Source organism: Drosophila subobscura, chromosome A, assembly GCF_008121235.1.
Source record: "Drosophila subobscura isolate 14011-0131.10 chromosome A, UCBerk_Dsub_1.0, whole genome shotgun sequence".
NCBI classification, from domain to species: domain Eukaryota; kingdom Metazoa; phylum Arthropoda; class Insecta; order Diptera; family Drosophilidae; genus Drosophila; species Drosophila subobscura.
Window position 1 is genome coordinate 11,480,731 of NC_048530.1, and position 24,070 is coordinate 11,504,800.

The window sequence follows — 24,070 nt, forward strand, 5'->3', positions numbered from 1 at the left end:
TTTTGGCCCCAAAAGATTTCCCCAACTGACGTCGGCACTTTTGTCGCAACGCCCACATTGCCGGGGCAGCACTTTGGCCCAGCAGTTGTGGTCAAAATAATTTTGTAATTTCGCCTCTTATTTATTTACAAGTAACGAGTTTGAACCAAGTCCATTATGGGGCGGGGGACAATTCCTGATGATTGGCCGGCCGGCCAAAAAGTTTTTGTATGGCAGCCACAGGGCCGCCAAGGAATGGCATGGTGTGGGGGAGACTTGATGAAAGGCCAAGTCAAATGCTTCACTGATTACAAGGGACACATCCTTCGGAAAAGTTTACGTATGATTTGCTCAGAAAATTGAAATTTGCGGTGGAAGCAACCAACTGCCAGCCAGCCTGCCTGGAAATCATTACTGCAACCATCACCACACGTCCGCATGGCCGCCTTGCCGCATTGCCTCAGCCGAGCTGGTCGTACGATTTGCATTTCAATTATGTTCAAATTGCATCTTCTATATCTAAGGACATGTCACACACATATTCGTATTATTTAAATGAGTACACCCAACCCAAGAGCCATTTCTTTGAGTGTTTGAATGTGTTTCCTTGAATCATTTTGCATTCAATTAGCTCTTCTTGCTGATGAGTCGCACGCAGTGTGTCGATGGCAAGCTCTAATATCGTTCTTATTGACTTCTCTAAGAATTTAACAGTTTTTCTTCTTTGATTTAATTTTATATATTTCCATACTTTTATTGAGACAGCAAAACATGCAAATTTTTTGGCTTTCCTTCACTTTGCAGGCTCAAAACATAAAAAAAAAATTATATATACAAATACATGTGTATATCGAGTGTTATAGATGGACCGTCCACAAAATGTAGTTGTCGTATCAGTATCAGTGTATGGTATATCATATATCTATGTGGAGGCTCTCCTTCATGACATAGTTAAAAAAAAAAATCGGTTACATATTTATTTTGTTTTGTATTCTGGATTTGGCCATGGCCAGTGGCAGAGCATCGCGTCATTAATGTTTATGTATTTATTATGGTTTAGCTTCAGCTTAGTCTAGTGTCTTTTTGGTAAGTATTTTCTTGATGGGTTGCTGCTCGTTTGAGTCGCTGCTCGAATTTCCCAAGAATTAAAATAAATAACATATTAAAAAAAAATTTAAATTAGAAAAAAAAAAAAATAGAAATTAAAGCTGGAAACAAAAGCTTGGACAGACACATAAAAAAGGGTGCCTAAAATTAAACTAAACAAAAAATGTATGCGAAAATCTGGGCACAAATTTAGAGAAAATCTCAAAGACTCTCTGCCAATAAATGGTGTGTGAGTGTGTGTTTGTGTGTGTTTGTGTGTGTGTGTGATGGTTGTGTGTATGGATCTGTGGGTGTGATGCTTGAGGCACTTAAAACTGTTTTAATTGGGCGGGGAATCCTAGCAGACGAGACGCTCGTTGTCGGGTTGAAAGATCCGGTCATGGTTCTCGATCAGCACCTTGGCCAACATATTCATGCGGCCAATATCCAGCTGAATCTGATTGGCACTGAGCAGGCAGGGGCCCCAAACGATGGCCAAATTGGTGGAGGGCATGCGATTCGAAGCGCTGGCAGCAGCCACTCTGAAAACAAGCAGAACAGATCGAGCAGTTAGTGTGGGAATCGTACATAAATGCATCTATGAATGTATCACTCGAGCAAACCTGGTCAAATGCTTGATGAGGAACCGGAGTGTGGATCGATTCGGTTCGGGCATCTCATCAAAGGCCAAACGCATCCGCTCGATGGCCGCATCGTCGCTCAGGCTGCGGCCCAGACGCTCGTAGGCCTCCTGGGTTATGAGCGGAGCCGAAAGCTCGCGAAAGAACTGCTTGTGCAGGCTGGTCAGCGTATGGATGTCGTCGGTGTGCAGGAATCGCGGATCGTACAGATGCGTCAGCTTTTTCTTTAGCTCATCGACCAGCACCTTGTTGCCGGAGGCGCGATACAGGCCATCCTGTTCGACGCAATCCGGTCGCTCGATGTAGGCACAAACATCCACGACAAAACGCGGCACATTCGGATGATCGCTCATGTTCAGCTCCAGGGCGTTGAGAGGTGCCCCAAAGAGTGGATATTTCGACTGCTCGTCCAGGTACAGGCTGTTCACCTGGCCGCGCCGTGTGCGAGACTTCTTCTCGCTCTTTGGCGAGCGATTTCTGCAAAGGAAATTAAAGGATATAAAAGAGGATTTTGAGTGCCAAACATTTTCCACTTACATGCGAAACACATTGCTGTTGACGGCAACTGGAGATCCACCCACATGAAAAGAAAAGACAATTTGTTAGTACAGTTTCGACTTCAGATTCCTTTGCTGCGAATCTATGTACATTCCGACAGTCGCCTATCGATGAGTGGCATGCAAATGGTTGAATGCTTCGCTGACATTCTCTCTGCGCGATACCTGGAACTTCACTGCCCGCCACTACCCAATGTGTACAGATATTTATCACCTTCGCCCTCACAATTCTTTTCAGCCATCCGTACTCTCCGGGAGATTGTGATTCACTTTGATCAAAAACCACCCACCCATCGATACGATGCGATGCGATGCGACTCGACTCATTTGCATTATCCAACAAACAGCGCACAGAAAATTCCCCCTCTTCAGAAAAGTGAAACCCCAGCTTTCATTAACTAAAAGTCAAAACAAAAGAGAGCTCCCAGAGAGTCTGCCCATTCCCATTCATGCACGATCCATACTCGTAGATGTGCTGTGTATGGCGGTGGCCTTTTAAGGCCAACTTTGTGCACAGGCTGGGTCTGCGTCTGCGGCTCTCTGAGAGCAACAGACAGTGGGGCGCCCCACTGTTAACCGGTTCGTGGAACGAGTACTTGAAAGAGTGTTCAAAATGATACCAGAATATAATTCGTGTACAGTTTCCATGACACTTTTCGGCACCATTTCATACTTACATTTCATGCGCATGCGATTCTTGATGGACTTCTTGTCATCCTCGCCGGGCAGGTCCACCAGATCCCCAATGGAGGCGCTCTTGAAGCGCTGCAATATCACCGTCTGCTGTGTCTGCTGCACCTCGCTGTCCTCCTGGATCTGCTGTGCCCGCAATATATCAGTCACTGGCACAATCTGCAATGATAGAGTTGCAACACGCAATGAATTAATATCTAAAGTTCAACTGTGTTGAGCTATAGTAAGAGGAGGAAGTAGGTTAAGATTGTGGGTCGGATGCACACGATTCGAGGAAACGTCTGCACAATTAATTGCACAATTTCGTGACGATGTCGCTTGTCGTTGTCTCGTTCTTGTCTTGTCTTATCTTTTTTATACCCGGTATTCGAATATTGAGCTCGAAGTGGGTGTATGTAACGCAAAGAGTAAAACGTTTCCTACCCCATAGAGTAAGTATACATATTCTTGATCAGCATCAATAGCCAAGAGAATGTCTATCTGTCCGTCTGTTCTGTCCGTTTGAGTACCGTGTATATAAGAAGTGACGCGTCTCACAGCGTTCCTCCTTATTTTTTTCACTCTGCTGTTCGATGGAGAGGAAGACTATTAGAAATAAGTAAGTTTGTTCTTAGCTTTCGTTGGCTGTAAATATTTCGATAATATTTACCCATTTACGAAAATTCATTCTGAATGTATATAAAATGTATATTTTAAATAAAACATAACAAACAGACAATAGATTATATTCTCCCGCCTTCTTAAATCATTCTCAAGCAGTGTGAATCCCACTTTTATTTGCACTCTTTCGAAGCTTTAATTTTTGAAGGTGATTCTTGTTTTTCCACACCATCGCTCACCGTTGTTTGCCTTCTCTTCGATCTGCCTTTGCCTTTGCCCGTCATTTCTTATCGCCGATAGGGTCGCAGCTCTCGCTCGCTCTCTTTTATTTCTTTATTTTACTTTTGTCTAGGCCACAGCGATATCTCTTACTTCCCGAACGAACACCAAAATTGATAAGACGATTCGATTTCGATATGTAAGCAAAGCGAAAGAACGCGAAGTTGCAACGGCAGTGTGCAGCGTGTAACATGCAACGGTCTTAAATGCCAAGCCTCGAATGGAATTGCTGCTTTAAAGCCACACAATTCTCCCGACTCTATAATCCACATGCATGTGGCAAGGCACCAACTGACTCCCCAGGAGAGAGTTACTCGATATGCCACTGGGCGATAAGTTGCACCTGGACTTCCCTTGAATTCTGTCAGCCATAAATACAACAAATTGTTCTCCTTAGAGATAAGCTTTCGATGGAATTATTGTAAGGAATGCTGTGTACATTTCAAAATGTCTGTTTGGCAAATCGAATTACACAGAAAGCCAAAGCCAAAACAGTTGGCTAGCTATCAATTATTATAGATGAAGTATGGTCTCTTGGATTTACAGAAATATGATAAGCAAAATATTACAAACATATGTATGTACATATGTATGTATGTATGTAGTACATATGTACATATGTTCACATATATATTTAAGTTCTGAAACGCTAACACGAATAGAAAGTGTCGTTTACAACTAATTGTTTACTATTCATTGTACAGCCTAATAAAATATCTAGTACCGGATATACATATGTATTTACAATCACAATGTACAAGATAGATATCATATCTTGATACGTTTAGGGCAACAGTTCCACTCCAAACGATAAGTAATGCTGGCAAATCATCCACTTACTTGTTCACGAAATCACCAACCACCCACACAGCGTATCGAACCCATGAAACGGTTTTGGTCTTCTAGAATTTGTATATTTTTCCAGTAAAGTTAATTTATAAACAAACAAAATTCGATGGGTATCAACAGCTGTAATATCCTACACTCAACTACTGTACAGTCGCACCACAACCCCACCCCCTTCATACCTTGCCCCCTGCCAATTATCGCTTGATAATTTCAACAAATTAGAGCTGAGGCACGCCGTTTTCAAAGATTAGACTCAATTTGTTTTGGCTAATTTGTTTTCTGTTTCTTTTGTTTATAGTACGTCTACTCCCTGGTTTTGTTTTTAGTGGTTTCTCTCGCTTTTATTCATTTTTCGTGTGTGTTTTCCTGAGTTTTATAATTTTTGCACACATAAACAGAACTAAACAAAACAAAACATTTCAAAATATTGCGTTTAGTGGTTTTGAGGAGTGGAGGAGCCGCTTAGGGTCTGCCCAAACTTTTCAATTGAAATTTATCCATCGAAATGAATGTACAATGAGAAAAGTCGAATGCTAATCGATGGTGGATCGGGGCATTCGATACCCTTTATACCCGTTATACAAAACCAACCTCAAGTCGAACGGCAATGATCACGCGACGCGGCATCTCGATGCAATTGTAGTTCTAATATTCGTGGAAAGTGTACTTCCAGCGTATAAACAATAATAGCAATCGGAAAAAAGAAGGCGAACAGAAATTACTTAATTGATTCGACCTCGAAGCGCGTTGCGGCCACAGACACATGTTTGCTTTGCTTTACGGGACGAGGTGCTCCACAATTTGCACGAGTTGTGCTCCTCGCCATCGCCCTCGCCCTCGCCCGCAGATACCAAACAGCAACCAGTATCTGTATCTGTTTCTGTGTCTATGTATCGCCATTCGTCCGACATGCGTATGATTCACTGAGCAAAACCCAGAGCGGAACCGAGGCGAACCGAAACAACAAAAATAAACAAATAAAAAACCAACACAAAGGCGCATTTGACCTTTTCGGTTTTTTTTTCTTTCCTTTGAATATATATTTTTTTTTGGTTTTTTTGGTGTATCTTCGTCTTGTCTCATCGTTGCTGATTTGAGCTTCCCCCAAAAAGTTGGCACCGGTACTTGACTCCGACTCCGACTCCGACCCCGAAGTAATGCTCCATTTGAGAGAAGAAACAGCTCCGGTGTGTGTGGGCGGAACAGTCATGAGCCATGAGCCAAGTGCCATGGAAATCAAGTCAAGTCGAGTCTCTCCATCCGGCAATGATATTTGGGGTTTTATTGGAAGGCCCAGTGACTGGCTTGAACAAGTAATAATGTAAATAGCCGATCAAATTTCTGTTTGGTTGAATGTCTAAAAATTGCCTTTAATTTCATTATGAATAATGATTGTAATTTTTGAATAAAGCTCCTAAGGATACATTCAGTAACAGTTAAGAAGTCGTCCAAGGTTCCAATTAAAACCGAATTATACTTAATTTTTTATTGTTTTAAGCATTCCACAAAGTTCAAGAAAGTTCACGTCCAATCGTGTTCCCAAACCCTCAACAGAGTTTATTTATAACCAAAAGATACAAAGATAAATGATCCATTGATTTGATGATAGTTATGCCAACAAAAAAGATATTTAAAGTTCAAAATTAAAGAAAAATGTATTTTGAGGAGAAAATTTAAAAACGATTCGTCATATACGCGGATCTATATCCGAATATAATCTGCATTTCTGCATAAAATCCAATATAAAATATCTCCGTAAATCGGCTCCATTATGCATTTTTACAATCAAAGCAATAAAATCTGAGCAAATGTTCGTCGTCGTTTGGGGCTCGTTGTGGGGAAGAAACTCAAAATCAACAATCGATGAGGGGCCCAGAGTTACAGCAAATTATTTGACTAATGACTAACCCGGCCAATTAAATGCTGATAAAAGCGACGAACGGAGGAGCTCGCGCTGTGAGGCTGGACAGGAAATTCTCGGCAAGAAAAAAACCAAAACCAAAACCAAACATACATATATCAGCAAAAGAGAACAACGGAGCTTTACAGACCCTTAAATAATGTTATTGTCGAGTTATTCGTGTTAATCGAAACCCGAGAATGTCCCCAGAGAGCTCTCAATATTCCGATTGCGGATTCGAAATGAAACAATAAAATATCTAAAAGAAAAAGAAATATCCAATGTGAAAAATATTTCCAAAAACACTCCGATAGAAAGAGTATTTAAAGGCAGCAACAAATTGCTCTAAAGCTGAGAACCGGTTATGCTAAATGTTTATTGCAAAAATCACAACATTTTACTATAGATACAAAGATACACATGCGCGGCACTACATATGTATGTAGATACTTATGTCAGAATATACATGAATTTATACCCAAAAAAAAAAAACCAGATACATAAAACCAAATAAATAAATAATTGTCGGTCGAGGACAGGGGGCAGGGGACAGGGCAAGCAACACAAAATCCGAAATGTGAATCAACGTTTTGTTTTTTGGGGTCCCGCCTGGGAAGAGACCGCAGAGATCTGGGGGGAACTGACTGGAACGACTCTCCCCCTCTATGAATTTCCATGGAAATTCGCATGCAACGGCGATGCGACTGCAAATGCAGCAAACAGCCAAATGAAAACAACAAACGTGAGAGGCAAATAAATAAAATTATATTATGCAGAAAGCGGCAACAACAATTGTGTACGAATACACACACACACACACACACACACCCTCACACTCATGCTGTACGCGTTTTTATAAACAAAGTGCAATCAAAAGCCGAATGGAAGGGGTAGAACACGAACAAAATAAATGGGGTTGTGGACGGAGGCGACTACTAAATTCTCTTACTCGTTCGTGGGAGTGAATGTTCAAATTTCCAACAAGCGAAAGGAGTCTAGTATGCGACTCGAAATTACTCTTTGATCCACAGAATTAATGAAGATAAATGGAAAACAATGGCATTCAAAATATTATTTTTACATGGCTCAAGCATAATATTGAAGAACTATAATAATTCAAAGTCTTAAAACAGAAGACAAATAAAGAGAAAAATATTTCAAAGCTGATATATCGCCACCTGAAATCATTTGAATAATATATTCTTCAGCTCAGTGTAATCAAAACTATAGCCTATTCCTTTTGTTATTCCTTATGTACGATTTTGCATGCATTTTGTCTCCAAACGTTGAACAAAGTTTTTAAAAAAATCACCATAATCTGTTATTAAATAAGCCGCTAATAAAAAATATCGCAGAGGTTTCGCATTAACTAAGAATTAAATCAATAAAATCGAACCTGAACTAAGCTTAAATCCCAGAACTAATATTTCCGAATCTTAATTCTCGAGTAATACCACAGGCAGGGGTAAGGGTATACCTGAGAGCTTCCACCCGCCACCGGTTATAATGTTGGGTAACTGCTTCAAGGGGCTTTGTCTCCCATAGATCGGTAGGCAAAACAATCGAAATGCGCCGTTGAACAGACACCCCTCCCGGCACCATCTAGGATCCGTGCGCCACAGATACACAGAGATACATTTTGCCCCACGTTTAATTGATGTGACAAGTGACAAGTGTGGAAACAATGGGATATCCCCCGCCACAATGCACAAAGCAGTACAGCGAATTTTCATAGTAAATTCAGAGAGTGGTTCCCATGGGCATGGACCGTTCCCGTTCGAGTTGGAGTTGGAGATCCCTTTCCCTTGCTGCATATACTCACCATATCTTCCTCGTCCTCGCAACAGTTGACATCTTGAAGGTTCGCCCGCCAGGCCAGCACCGAATCCGTAACGAGAAGCCGGGCATTGGAGCGCACCCTTAGCTTGCGAGCGGAACGGGGTCCAACGCCTCGCTTGGTGACGGCCGCTGCGGCCAGGCAGGCCAGGGCCCAGTCCTCTTTGAGGGGTGTCGGAATGGCAACGAATTTCGATTGAGAATGCACCACCTCGCCGTCCTCTGCCGCATCACAGCTGCAGCCGCTGTCATCATTGATGGTTGGCAGTGGCAAAGATGGTAGTGCAGCAAAAGCAGGCGGCAGTGGCATCATCTGTGGTGGCTGTTGCTCTTGCTGTTGCTGCTGGTACTGCTGCTGCATCTTTGGTGCTTTTGAAACTGACAGAGGCTGTGCCGGTGGCGGTGGCGGTGGCGCTGGACGCCGGATGCGTGTCATGAATCGCTGATGGACTTGGGAGAGCTGGTAGTCATAGAAGATGGCGCTATATTTCTTTGGTTCCCTTATGCTATAGAATATGCAAATGTTTCGCAGCAACGGGTGCACCAGTGGAACCTTCTGTTGTGACGATGAGGGTCGCATGCGGGAGGCGCTGCCCGTACTGCTTATGGACCCCATGGTGGCTGTGCTATTCGTGACTGTACTGCCGAGACTCAGCGTCTCCAGGGTATCCTCCATTTCTAGCTGGTACTCGGGGTCCTCCTCCTCCTCCTCGTGGGGGTTCACCTCGGGGGCTACAACCTCTTTGCTGTCCCGCGAGAACATAAACTCCACATCCGTCTCCCAGGCGCCCTGGTCCATCGATGCTGTGGGCGATGGCAGTGGCGTTGGCAGCATCATTTTTGAGCGCTTAGTCAGCGTCGATGTTGAGAGCTTGTATCTGACTCCGGCTGCAAAGACTGCTGCTGCCTGGATGGCCATCACATCGGCATCAGCATCAGTGTCTGCGTCATCATCGAAGTCATCTTCTACCTCCAGATCCTCCTCTTCCTCCTCTTCATTGTCATTGTCATCATCATCATCGTCATCCTCGTCTTCCTCGTTCTCATCTTCTTCTCCAAGTTCTGGGGCTGCTCCCGCGACTGACGCCACGGCAGTAATATCTTCTTCATGCTCAAGATCTTCAACAGGAGGCTCCAGAGTCTTGAACTGCCAAATGGGTTGATAAATGGACTCCTCTTCTCCATAACTTGCATCGGAGAGTCGTCTCTCCTCTTCGTCCACCTGATTGTTGTTGTTGCTCTCCTTTTGAGGATTACTCAGAGCGGTATTCGGATTCCGTACGGGCACTTTCGGAGCCGGACGACGCACCTTGATTACACAGTTCTACAAGAAAACAAATATTCGTTGATTCTCAAACCAAATCTCACTAGGGCCTTCGAAATTGACTCGAGAAGCAACCGATAAAGAACATTTATGTGTGGCAAAGCTTTGATAAAACATTTTTCGATGTTTTTTCCAAAAAATAAAAAGATTATCAATAACTTTAGTACTACAAAAAATGTTTAAATTACATTTGATGTCAATGACTCATGAATTAATCAATTATAAAACCCGATATGCAGTGATTAACATGGAAATTTACATTAATATTGCACTCTGCCACAGATATGTTCTCTATCTCATTAAAATCGTGATTGGTATGTGCATTCGTAAATTGTTTTTATTAAATTTGTATCTTTATCGCGATGCTGGCAACACTCTCTTCCTCTCTTCCTTTATTTTGTTTATTTTTTATCATCTGGCAACACTCCACACAATCACCGAAAAAAAATAGTACATGCATAAATGTATAAAGTTTTAATTAACTAATTAATTCTTTTATGGTTATCTCATTATTGCAAATTGTTTATATTACAAATTTGTTTGCTTTTCAAACACATTTTTTCTCTCGCATTTGTTTTTGTATTAATTTTCCAATTGGAAAAACGAGAGCATTGCCGTCTCACCAACGTTGGACTTTTCGGAGTCAATTTCGAACTGCAGTGAACCGCAACATCACAAATAGGAGGGGTGTTGAGTCGGGTGGGGTGTGGATGGGTGGAAAAAAAGAAACAATTTTCTTTCATTGTTGCTTTAATGAGTGTTGACCTGAGTAATTTGTTGCTGCTGCTGCTGCTTGCTGGCAATGCCATGCTCTTTGCTGCCGCTGCTCCCACTGCTGCTCTCATTGTCGCTGCTGCTACTGTTGTTGTTGCTACTTAGCCGCTGCTCAGCGTTGCCGCATGGCTTGGGCGCAGCCATCACAGTGCTGTCGCCGTTGCTGTTGCCGTTGCCGTCGCTGTCAGCGTCGCCGTCTACGGCCTCCGCGTTTGTGCTATTGTTTTTGTTATCGCGAACGCTTTCCGATCGCTGCGCGCTCTCACTCTCACTCACACTCGCACTCGCGCTCGCGCTCGCTTCACTCTCTTGTGAATCGTTGGGTCTGTTTCCGTTGTTGGTCGCGAGGGGAGGAGGAGGCCTAGCGACCATCGCAGCACTAACGTCGTCACTCGGCGGCTTCGTTGGAAGTAATGAAAGCGATCGCCTTGGAGCCGATGGAGCCGCCAACGCCGGCGCAGCTGACTCACAACGACGGCGCTGCGCTCTCAGCCAGCACTCAATATTAGTGAACTGGCTCTCTTGGTGCCGCTCTCTGAGTATGCGGCGCAATGATTTGTCATAGAAGCACATGAAGCCACGCACACATACATTCAGGCTGGCGGCCAAAGCTGCGCTCTGCATGAGCTGCCAGAGCGAGATACGGCCATTCAGCTTTGGGATCGTCAGCCCCTCCAACGGGAGGGGCTCTCTTAGCTGACAGATTTGGCTCTCTTGTGCTGGTTCTTCCTCTAGTCCGCTCAGAAATTCATTGACAAAATCGACATTCAAATGTTCATTGATTCCGCATCGACGCTGATCCTTGATCTCTTCCCAGCCCTGGCTGTCTGCTTCCTGCTCTCTCTGCTGCTGCACGAGTGGGACAGAAGGCGGGGGCGGCTCTCTTTTGAGCTTAAGCTTTCGCTTGAAGTCATCGACGAGCTGTTGCTCGGGCTGTGCTTGGCTGAGTTCGCTTTGCTTTTCGCCCACTCTTCTCAGGGTCACCTTCTCCGTTTCCAGCTCCCGCTCCCGCTCTCGCTCACGTTCCTTCTCCCGATCGTAGGAGGGCGGTACACTCTTTGGCTGCTGGCACACGCCCTCGCCATCCTCGTAGTTGTGCACCTGATGCCGCAGTGTGGCCATCCAGTGGCAGATGCTCTCGTTGAGGAACAGTGACGCCTGATCCTCTTCAGCATGAAGTAGGCGAATGCGTGACACGCGCGGCTTCTTGCGCTGCTCCTTCTCCTGCGCAAGCGCAGCCTCCTGCGCCACCGCAACTGCCAGCGCCTCTCTGTCCGGATCTCGTACTCTCCCGTAGATATGCTGGTCGCTCTGGCTGCTCTGCAGTTGGCTCTTCAGCTCGCAGATTCGCTGCATATCGAAGGTCTCCTGAGTGCGGAACACCTCTCCCACATTGTGAATGATCTCGAGGGAGCCCGGCCCCGTTCTTGGCTCTCTTTGAAAGATCTTCCTTTGCAGCGATCCGGAGCGATTCAGCTGCTTGAGGGAGCCAAAGAAACGGGTCAATGTCGCGGCACTGGATTTAGAGTAATTGAGAAGAGTCCTTGATTTGCTCTTCACCCCCGTTGTGGGCGGTGTGGGTGACTTTGTCTTTGGCTCCGGAGTATCAGTGGGCGTGGACATTTCCGCCTGACAGTGACACTCCCCCTCATCGCTGTAGATCCCTCGACATATTTCGCAGATGTTTTCGTAGATATTCCCCTCGCTGGGCGATGGCGGGGTGAGGTGAGTAGATGGGAGCACACCGCCGCTCACAATGCACTGACAGAAATGACAGTAATGACCTTGGGCGGCAAAGACGCCATAGCCACAACCGCGGCAGAGATTCTCATAGAGGGCTTCGCGGGGAAAATATTTACGGAGTTCTGGCAAAGGGATGCACAATGGCTGTGGTGTAGCGGGTGAGGGAAGATTCTCATAGATATGCGCTCCCCCTCCTTCACCGTTCCTTAGCGGCAGACGGAGATTGTCGTTGATGTCCGCGTTCCGTTCGATTTCACTCACTTGCTGTGGCATTTCTCCTATTCTCGCTGCACTCACTCTCTTTCACAACAAAACACACACAAGAACACGCACCGAGCACGCTTATCGCATTGTTATTGTGAATTTCTGCTGTTGCTGCGTCATAATTCATTATAGATGATGGACAGAGAGATAGAGAGAGAGAGAGACAATAAGAGGGCAGTGAAACAAAAGCGGTTTAATTTAAATGGAAGCAATTCAAACTGTTAAATGCAGGCGGACTCTCTTTCTACATACAAATATGTGTATGCATGTATCTATCTCTCGCACTCCTTTGCTTTGACTTTCATTATCTCAACGGCAAGCAAACATGCTCACACACAAACACACAACTGAGAGTCGCTGCACTTCTGCTGCAATGTTGTCTCGCCTTAACCCTGGGCTTAACCCTTACGCCTAGTACTCAGATCCCAAATAAATGAACCAGTGGATGATATTTGTAAGAAACCGAAAACTTTTGTATCTCTCTTAATTTAAATGTTCTTTAAGAGTATGTGACATTGTGTTTAAGAAATGTGTAGCAGTAATCATATCAATCAACCAATTGTCATCATATTCATTGTCCCACTCCAGAACTTCCCACTATCACCGCTGAAGGGTTAAAACTGTTTTCTTCGTTTTTCCGTTGTTTCTTTTTGGGTGTGCTTTGGTTTTGTTTTCTTTGTAGCTCTTCGGTTTTACGAAGAGGGGACAGGGACTCTGACGATTAACCCCAACAACCATGATGATGATTATAATAATAACGATCATGATGATGATGATGATGATGATTGTGGGGATGATGAGTCATACAAAAGCAACGATACAGCAAAGCATGTCGCCGCCGGCGTAGCTGTCGGTCAGGGGCGTGTCGTTTCCCCTTGTATCCACAATTCCCCTCGAACAGAGAGAAGAGAACCCATCGGGAGGAAACTGGTTAACGCTCGTCGAGAATTGTGTAACACCCCGCTGACGTCTCTTCCCTCACCTACGCCTCACAGGTGCCGACGCCAACCGATGCCTAATGGAATGCGGACAACCTGTTGGAACAGCTGTCCTACAAGCGAGCGGAGCGGAAGGCAAGCAAAGGGAACAGTGCCCAAATAAATCTGTAAGTCTCTTGCAGGGGAAGGGGCGGAATTTTTTCTTATCTTTTTGATATTTCGAGAATCTAGATCTTTGGGATCTCCCCCCAGCTATTAGTCATTCGTTGATCTAAGATTACGTTTTGCCATTAATCATGTTCTGCTCTAGGGATACAAAGGAAAACGAATAGAATTTGTATTCAAATGACTTCATATTTCCATTGGTTGCTAAGGGGAACAGGTATCATAATTCAAATTGATCATCTTCCAATAATTTAATATTTTACATCGAAAATATTCGTGAAACTATTTGATTAATGTAAGTATTATAAATGTACATATGTACATATGTATGTACATATATTCCTTATTCTCTGTTTTACTTTTTCTTCTACTTTGTTTTTAGCCTAATCCCACACAGGGCGCTTTCTCTATGATAATACCCGGTGGATAAAAAATCTCCCCATTGAATTCACATATTTACTATTGGAACTTGTATATTGAATTAAAATATTTTTTTCGCCAGCAGTACGGTATATCGAGTTCCTAATTTTTTAGCACAATTTTAGTGTTTGTTTTAGATTTTTCTCATCATCAATTGTTTGGTATTTAAGCGACAAGTCAATGAAACGATCGAAGGAAATGAAGCCGCTATTATCAGGATCGGCTTCACGCATCATGGCATCCACAACGAACGGGTCCAGCGGTAAGTCCTGAAAGGCGTTCTGCAAGCCCTCGTAAAGTTCACCGCGGGACAGACAGCCGTCGCCATTCCTGTCCATCTCGTCGAAGGCGTCCCGCAACAGCATGCCACGTTCGGCCCTCTGCAGCATGGTACAAAAGGTCTCAAAGTTGAGAGAGGCGAGGGTTTTTGGGTCCGCGACCATCAGCATGTCGTGCAGTTCTCTGGCGCTGGGACAGAACCCCATCTCACTCATCACAGTGCCCAGGGCTTCGATAGTTAGGTGGCAGCTCCCGTTCTCGTTTTTCGGCACATTGCCGATCTTTAGGCAGGTCCCTGGCTTCTGGCTCATCTTGAATTTGGCTTTGGAATCGGGCTTGAATACTTTTTAATTTCGTAAATTTGAAGATTGAAAATGTTTGGATTTTGTAACAGCAAAAATTCCTAAATATTTTCGAACCTACTCCACTGGCGGAACAACAACGAATGATTTAATCCAACGAAATTATTTATAAAGTAGTTTTTTCTGCCTACTTTGACTTGGAAAATGACTGGAAACCGAATACTACGACCAAATTATAGGAAAAAGCCTGCTTGCACATGTTTAATGATGGTTCAGGGCCTCGCCTCTTTCATATTCATCGCTCTGGCATCTTCGATCTTCGACGCCTGCTTACTATCATAAGTCCATATTTTTCACTTTAAATTACATATTCTTACACTTTAGTTATTATTTTGTTTGAGATAATGGGTCCATGAATAATAAAGTCCTCCCCAGTTTCCACCATCGAAACTTTCAATTCCCAAAGACTTGGCAGCAGCCAGGCATCACTCATCCTTGGCTGCATTTCTAGAGTACGGATGTTATCAGTTCCATGGGATACTCTGACTAGCATACTTTTAGGCAGCGGGTCAACTGAGGCTTGACCCCGCGCTGCAAAAAAAAGAAAAAACGAAAGTCCAGACTTATGTGGCGCCACAGCGGGGCATGGAAGTTCTAGATTGTAAATTTTCTATGGATTTGCCTATGGCGCAATGACTCATCGCTGCGAGTGTAGTGTGTGACAAATGAATGGAATGGATGATGAATGTTTAAAAATGTAATTGAAAAAAAAACCATATGTACATTTACAAGGTTTGGCTTTCTTGATTATTCCACATTCTCTGTCCTAGCTATCGCTCTCTTCATATCTCTCTTTCACTCTCACTCTCACTCTCTCTTTCTATGGAATCTACATAAGTATGTATGCACATATATCGTTTTGCTGTATATACTTGATCAATCAAGCGATTTACAGTCACATTAGCAATTTCCGCACACAAACAACACGTTGAGGTTTTCAATTCATTCTCAAATAGATCGCTGCACCGAAAAAATAAACACAAAACACAAGCAAAATTCCCGGCCGCTGATAAGCTCGACTTGGCGCACATCCGCGAGCTCTCGCTCTGTACGTACTAGAGTACTACGAGTTCTAGTTTCACAGGGGTTTTCGAGCTGTGTATGGTAATATTATGGGTGGGGTGGGTGATAGAGAGCCATACGGTTCGGCTTAGTTCGGGATCGAATCGGATCGGTTTGGGAGAGCTCCAGGCTCGCGACGCGTTCGCGAATTTAACAGAATTTCAACTGAAATTGAACTCAAGATGCCGTTGAGCATTTTTTCTTGGGTGGCGGTCGTGCCGCTGACGTCGCAGTCGCAGTCGCACACACAGTCCCCTACGCCAACGTCGACTTCAACGATGCCGACCCCCGGTCACCCACAGAAAGCGAGCGATCCACACTATCCATCGTGAAATGGGACGGAAAACAAAGTTACACTCGGGGCACGACATTTTTCGTTAGTTCGTTGCACAAATTTCCCGTACTTTTTACAATGAGTTTCCCAAAAGATATGAAATTAATAATAAAAATGAATGATTATAATTATATATAATTATATTATAATTGGGTGTTTAAGAAATATACATTTTTTATAGGTTTTATAGTCGGAAATTCAATTGATTTGTAGCGCAGTGTTGGCCAGAGATCAAGTATGGGGAGGCAAGGCCCAGAAGCAGCATGTGTGTAATGGAACATGGGCAACATGTGTGTCTCTATTCCATATCTCTGTGTTTATCTGTATCAGTAGTAATTGTGCGACTGTGTGTGTATGTGTGTGTAAGAGCTGGGGGTGGGGCGTGGCAGCGACAAAAGACGCTTTTTATACGCAAAGCCCATTGCCTAATTAAGCATATCGAATACAGACCCCTTAGGGGCTAGGCTGGGGTTTTGGGAGAGAATTAACATCATGATGAATATTAAAATATTGATGGTACATATGCATGTATGTGTGTATGCATATATAACAATAAGAAGTGCAAGTATAAGCCGATCGTAAACCTTGTTTTTGCAACTCGATATATGGACATGAGAGTCGTGTGCGTACTTTGAACCTGCACCAAGACCCCATCCCACAAATGCAAGTAGATCTACATATTCACATATCTGATATGTGTATTTTACTGTTTCCACCAAGTGTCCGATATTTGAGGAATGCCCTGAGTCTTGGTACTGCAACTGGGGGCTGGGCAAAGCAAACACAGATGTGTGCAATAGAATACAATGATCAGAATACGGGAAATCATCAGAAAAAGGGTGTGTGATGCATATCTGGGGGGAGCCCGGAACTTGCGGAGGAATCGCAATGCTTTCGGTGCTCAGCATTATGTTCGCTTGATCTTTGAACTAAATTAATTAAGCACAATGAACACAATTGTTGCTGTTGCCGGGGCACTGCTGTCAGCATCAAATGTATTCACCAGATACACAGTACAGAGCGAGCGTCGGCCACACATTGAAAGAAAGAAAATGCATTCAGCTTGTGGCCAATATTCTTGGGGTGTTGTTTTCGATTACCCTGGAAGCGAAAATGGGGGAGCTTAGCTTACGTAACTCTTATGTGCATACATAAATACATATGTATTTTTATATATTCCATGGGATATATTTATTTTCTTCAAATTTATCCCAAATTTCGAAATCATAATAATTTTTATTGTTTTCTTTTGTTTTTAGGGTATTTGTCTATCACTACACTTGGGGGAATATTTTCTTAAGAATATCTGTTTTTTCGCTTTCAATTTCCGTTGTTTTCTCTTTTTGTCTGTTTATGGTTCTGTTTTTCTGCGGGTCTCTGCCGAAAGGGTGGCTCCACGACTCACGTCTCATGGCCCATGTCCATATCCCTGTCCAGGGCCCAAGGCCCAGTCTCGCGTCGGGTCTGGGTCTGAGTCTGTGGCAGATCAGGCAGCATTATGTTTTTGTCTCGGTAATGAGTTGGCAGCGCAGTCGTTAACAGCAGAGTCCGCTATGCGGCGCTGTATGCTGTTTATGTGTTGGTGCGAGCTATCCCATTCCTCTCTCTCTCTCATTATTATTTTTTTGCTGCCACGTTCTTCACCCTTTGTACACTTTCAAAGGGTACTACCTTCGGTCTGAGGACCGGCACACTTTGGAAGTCACTATACGTCAGAATCGGTTCTATATTTCACAAATTCCATCAGAAAAATCGTTTCGGCAACAAGTTTTGGTGAGAAACAATTTTTAGTTTCTAGGCCTGTCCTCCAGCACTGCGGATTTTTCCTGTCAGGAGTTTGCAGGTTATGAAATTTCAACGTAAATTAAGCGATACGTTCATACATGCATTCGGGATTCGTCAATTATGCATGTTGTGCGCCACTGAATAATTAAAAATTTGTTAGAGTATCAAATGAATGGTCACAAGAAGCCAGCACTGCCCTCTTGTTTTTAATGATATTGAGCGCCACAGCAGCAGCAGCTATACATATGCATGTACCATATGCATACATACATACATATGTACATGCATAGATCAAGTAGGACAGAGACTCGTAGAGGGTGAAGAAGAAGTGATATCGAAAAGGGGGAATGGGTGACCAGCAGCTTCATTTGCGGCTTTTGTCAACGCCTCAAATTAAAATGAAGCCAGAGGAGGAGAGATGGTAAAAATAAAACACAATTCATTTACTTGTGTTACTGGTGGGATTCTTGTACGATATTGATGATGGATGATATCTAATATGGGGGAATAACTACAAAAAGAATCTGCTCCCATCTTCTTATGATTGGTGGATAAAAACGATGAAAGTAAAATAACATTCATGGGCATTTGTCAACACTCTTCTACTATCAACTAATAACATGCCATTCCGTATCAGAAATAACACACTCTTTCTAAAACCCAACGATTTCTGTCGCAGGCAATGGTTTCATTAAAAAAACACCAATCCAAATCCAATTTCTAACTATGTATGCATTGTATATACCCATAGCTGAAACATAATGGAAACCCGCCACTGAAACACTCGTAGAATCATTTAAGATAAGCAAATGGTAAAAAACGGTAGATAAAAAGCGAAAGATTTGGACAAATGTGAGAAACAAATGTGTCACATGGGGATGCAGTGGATGAAATTGAAATTGGAAGCGGGGTACGAATCCGAATTGGAATGAGAATGTCAGCTCAAGTGTCAATCAGACGCTGCATTAACAAAAGAAGAATACAGAAAAAATAAACAAATAAAATGAAAAAGAGATTTTGTTGTTGTGGCAGCCACCAGAAAAGAGTGGGGGAAAATCAGAGCGAGAAAATGAATGGGATAAATAAGCTCGGAGCACAATGTACATATGTATCTACGACGTAGATATGTACATATGTGTATGTTCATACATACATACATACATATGTATGTGTGCATTAGAGATGGTCACGAGGCAAGAAATGCAAAACAAGGCTGCAAGTTAGAGTAAAATCTGTGCATTGTTATTTTAGGCAGATTTATATAAACATTTTCTGGTCTTTTCTACTCAAAACCACGGAAACAAATCAAATCTCGTATGATTATTAACTGGGGACAAAACCTAGTCAGTCAACGAACCATATGATAAACTCTCCTGCTCTCTATCGTTGACTCTTGCCGCCTCCCCCTTGCCAGTCACTATCCGCAGTGCAATTTTGAAGAGCCATTTGTTTATGTTTGCTTCTCCTCTTTGGTCGCGCTGCAATCGCCCGAAACGCGTGCGTAGCTTTAGCAGCGGATTAGTCACAGCGCAAAAGAAGACGAACGAGAAGCCCAAGACAGAGACGAAGACTTCGAGTAGGAAACGGGCATAAAGCAGAACGCGAAACACGCAATGGCAAAAGAGAATCCGAATAAGAAATCATGTGCAATGCAATTCAGATGTTGTAACAGTACACATTATTTATACATATGTATGTATATATGTATGTGTTTTTCGGTGGTGGTGTTTTTGGAAATACTAAATTGTTTCAAAATTACTTTCTCAAATAAAAACAAAATGTTAAATGTCATTCCAGCTTGTGGGTTTTTAGGGGCCTTGCATGCAGTAGGCATAGTCTAGCAAAACCAAAATTAAAGATCCAAGACTCAAAATCCAATACAAAAATACAATAGATTTCCAAATGTGGGATGTTTGATAGTTTTCAGGCCAAAGCAGTTTCATTAAGGTTAACTTGAGGAAAGCGCAAAAGCTTTGATAATTTCATATTTTTCATCAAAATATCTGCGGTTGCTTGGCTGTCCAGAAGAGCGCAACCCCTTTTTTCGTACTCTCGCTTTTTAATTAAAATGGAAAGATTTTCTAACAACTATTTGCAAAGTTTCCATTCAAAGAAGAACGAACCCCAACGAGAGGGCAAGGTAGGGCATTTAACCAAATCATGAGATCTGTGGTTTAACATATTTTCAGTTGCTATCGGTGGAGCGATGGATCCGGTAGGTTAATCTACTTGAAGGCAAAATGAATTAATTGGTACTCACCCTCAATGTGGACTGGTGGCTGTTGGAACTGAGATCCAGCATGGAACTGGCCCTCAGCCTGGCTGTGCTTTGATCCTGGCACTCGATGCATTTCCCTGCTATATTTTCCGTTGTTGGAGTTACCGATGGTGTGTTGGATGCTGAGGATGTCGATGTTGATATCGATGGCGATTTTGTTACACTTGTTAAAGTCACTGTGAGGCTGTTGTTGTTGTCCATCTGCAGTCTCTCGTTATTGTTTGTGTTGTTTGAATGGCTGGTGTTGCTGTAGTTAACGTTGTTACTGGATGTATTCTTGCCATTGGCATAGAACACCTGCGAAATGCTACGGAAGATGGTCCGATAGCCCCTCTTGGGCTCTGCATCGCCGGCCATGATTGAAGAATAATACGATTACGAGTATATGTAGATATGTATGTGTGTAAAGGCAAAGCGAATCAAGACTCTTGCACGATTCTCTCTTCTTCACATAACACTCGCATTTATGGATCAGTACTTTTGTTGGATTTCTGGAAAACGAAAAAGAAGCGAAACGATACGGAACGGTAACAGCAAAGCAAAGACAACGTCTGACATGAGCAACACCTTCCACACACAGTCTTCTTATCGCTGATAAGCCTCACAAGTAGGCCTCGACTGGCCTGCGTGGGTGGGGCCAGGGGCCTACTCTGGTCTAGTTTAGTTCGGGCACAAATCAATAGAACAGAAAGAAAGAATAATTACACACAAAGTCGGATTCGGATTCGGACACGGATCGTACCCCAACTCGGACCTTATATCGAGCACACGACGACGACAACCAACTAAAACGCTCTGCTCTGTCCCGAGGAGCGCTACTAAGCGCCAGCACCCAGCACCCAGCACCCAGTACCAGCAACAGCAACAGCACCTCCATGGTTGGCGTCGACCGAGTCGCTGTCGTAATCGGTTTTCTTGTTATACTGTATTTTTTTCTATTTACTTTTTGTTTATGACTTGTTGTTGGTGTTTCTGCTCTTTCAGAGAGCTTCTAGGCGCACAGTGTGTGTGGTGCCATTTGTTTACGGGAACTTTCCTCTACTTTACTTCTAGGGATTAAAAAGCCGACCGACCAACCTTGGCACATATGTAGTAAGAAATTGTCTATGTTGACTAAAAATCCAGGAAACAGCAAAGCCGATGGTCAGGTTTTTAAAATAAAACTTTCAGTTTTTGTAGATTAAATTTGCTATCCACCTTACTATAATTATAGACCCGTGTCCACAAAAACACTGGTTTCGCATTTTTATTAACCCACTCTCAGCAGAAACTCTCTACGGTTTCTTTCCTGTATCTCTCCCCGTAGAGAGATGTTTTCGGATGATAGCCCGCATTCAAATCGATTGACAGCGTTAATTTATTGAAAACATCAAACCAGATGGCCAACACAATAACCGATATCTGGATGGCGGCACAGTCAGCATGAGTGAGAGAACAATAGCGATGAAAATTTAACAAAACATCTCGGAGACAGTCTACGAGTATTGTCGCGGATTCATCCGATCGCCAGCGAACCCTTTATCAATCACAGACACAGCGGACTTTCACCCAAAATAACTTTTAAGCACAACAACAAAAATGAATATAAATGTATGTACATAAATTACCACCTATTGGCATACATACATATGTGTGTATTTTCGTGTATATTAGTGCTCGTATACATATGAATGCACATGGTATGCAGATGATGCAATTGCCCATCGACTGGTATCCACTGTGCGGTTAATGTTTTACACTTTGCGGGGTGGTGTGTGGTTATCAATGCCTACGGTTGTTGCCACCGTCATATCGGGCTGAGAGTGTGTGAAGTATTTCCCATATGTACGATAGTATCACCCATCCATATCCATAAATACATACATACATATGTACACACGTAGGTAAAGTTAATGTTTGCCGTTCTGCATGCCCGTGGGCTGGGGGTGGGAGCCCCAATTACTGGCGTATTACTCACTAGCTCTCTGGCTCACTCCCACTGCAACTGATAGTATGAACAACAATTACTGGCTACATACATATGTACATATGTATGTACAATGTACATGAATGTTGTCTGTTATTGCCGTTTGGTGCCACTGCTGCTACTGCCACGCTGCCCCTCGTACTGCCATGGGTACTGAGTATTGGTGGCAGATGCGCTCATTGCAATATTTGAAATTGCAAGCGTCACGTACGAGCCTTAATTAAATGCCGTTGCGTTTGCAAATCGAATACCAAAATCAGAGGCGGCAACAAAATAAATAAGGGAACTCTATGGTCAATATTCGGCCTGGGACATATTTAATACGAGCTTCACTAAAGACTCTAACAATGGGACGATAAGAGTTGGCAAAATAAAGGGAATCTCTTTTGCATCTTCCACTTTTCGGCTGTGATAATTCTACAAGCAACATGATCGGCCGATAAATCGCTAGATAACTGAGCTATTAAGCATTAGAAATTTATCTTCACACACAAGATTTAGCGACCAGCTTGGGGCACGATTGTAGACGATCGAATGCACAGAAGGACGTTGTTACTCTGATCGAGTATTTTGTTGGTGGGGGTTACAATTACACCTACACGAATATGTTTGGATGTGTGTAATCGACGACTACCGGGTACCTTTAAAGCTTGACAGTGCACAAGTCAACAGTAGGCCCCACCGAACCGAACCGAACCGAACACTCAAATACACAAATCCACTCAACGCAATGCGACGCGACGGTTTCCCGGTTGACACACGACTAAACCGACTAACTGGCCAAGTGGCATACAAAATTCAAAAAAAATAAAATCCAAAAAACACTGCGAAACAACAACAACAAAAAAGACTCCAAAATCAAAACCGAAAAACCCAAAACAAAACAACAGCAGAAGAAGACAATACAAAAAATAGGAATAGGATGGAATAGGAATATATGTAACCAAAAGCTGAAGAAACACCGGCCGCACCTCTGCCCGCTGGGCCCCAAAACGTCGCTGTCTCTGCTGCTGCTGCTCGGTCTCGGTCTCTGCCGTCAGCCCAGCCCCCAAAGCCAAAGCTCCAGGGTATATTAATTGGGTAGGTAAACCTTCACAGATAGTAATGACAGTCAGGTATTTTCTTATTGGGACTAGGAACACCTACTGTTTTCTTCATGTGTCCAAGATATGCGCCGATAGGTCACTTGCTCGCATTGACTCACCTTTCGGCGTGCGTTTCTGTCACCCAGCAGCAGCAGCAGCAGCAGCAGCAGCAACATCAGCAGCAGTAGAGCGTCGACAGCGGCAGCCCCCGCAAACGCCAACAACGGAATGACAAGCGGAAAGGGAGAGACCCCAAAGAGAGAGATGGAGAGAGAGAGCGTGTGGCGACTGAGCGATACCCCGCACTGGCCCAACCCCCGTGAATGCTACAGCAAGATCACATTAGAGCAGAATTCGTGATGATATGCCCGATACTGACGCAGTGCAGGGTGCATATAAAACGCCACACGAATGAGTTTTGAATAATATTTACATTTATTCACATGGGTGTGTTCGTGAGCGAGTGATTGCGTATGTGTGCGGTCGTGAGTGTGATTGCGAGTGTTACTGAGTAAATTTCAAAGCAGAGTCGGCCAAAAACGCGAGCGAGTTGCGTTGTTAACGCGCGCAAAACAATGCCGAAACGCTGATTAGTGGAGCAACGGGGCCAGGGGGCTGGTGTTTGGTGTCTGCTGGCTGGTGGCTGGACGCCGGAGGGGAGATCGTCTCAGCCAAATATAAGTGACGAAATTATAGCAGCAACTAGTTATAAACAATGCACATTAAATGCCAGAAGTGGCAGCCAAAGCCAACAAAAGAAATAATCCAAGCTCAGGCCAAACAATAATTTCGTATGTCGTCGCATGACTCCAGTAGCTTCTACTTGCAAAATAAGCAACAACCCGAAGGCTATTTATTGTCTTTGGTTAAC

General features: G+C 43.5%; 1 protein-coding gene across 5 annotated transcripts; it reads right to left on the reverse strand.

Annotated features, from left to right (window-relative positions):
- Positions 1-963: 963 nt before the first annotated feature.
- On the reverse strand, positions 964-22,882 carry LOC117889787 (rho GTPase-activating protein 15). 5 transcript variants are annotated; one of them, XM_034794277.1, is made up of 7 exons: positions 22,756-22,882; positions 20,131-20,639; positions 8,407-9,744; positions 2,941-3,115; positions 2,244-2,271; positions 1,689-2,183; positions 964-1,607 (listed from the first exon to the last, which is right to left on the reverse strand). In XM_034794277.1, exons 2-7 carry the CDS (start codon positions 20,503-20,505, stop codon positions 1,424-1,426), a joined length of 2,595 nt encoding a protein of 864 aa, XP_034650168.1. In that variant the 5' UTR covers positions 20,506-20,639; positions 22,756-22,882; the 3' UTR covers positions 964-1,423. The 5 variants fall into 5 exon arrangements, with proteins under 5 accessions (XP_034650168.1, XP_034650160.1, XP_034650176.1 ...); XM_034794269.1 differs by having other exon boundaries at positions 22,714-22,882; XM_034794285.1 differs by lacking the exon at positions 22,756-22,882 and adding an exon at positions 22,106-22,130.
- Positions 22,883-24,070: the final 1,188 nt, after the last annotated feature.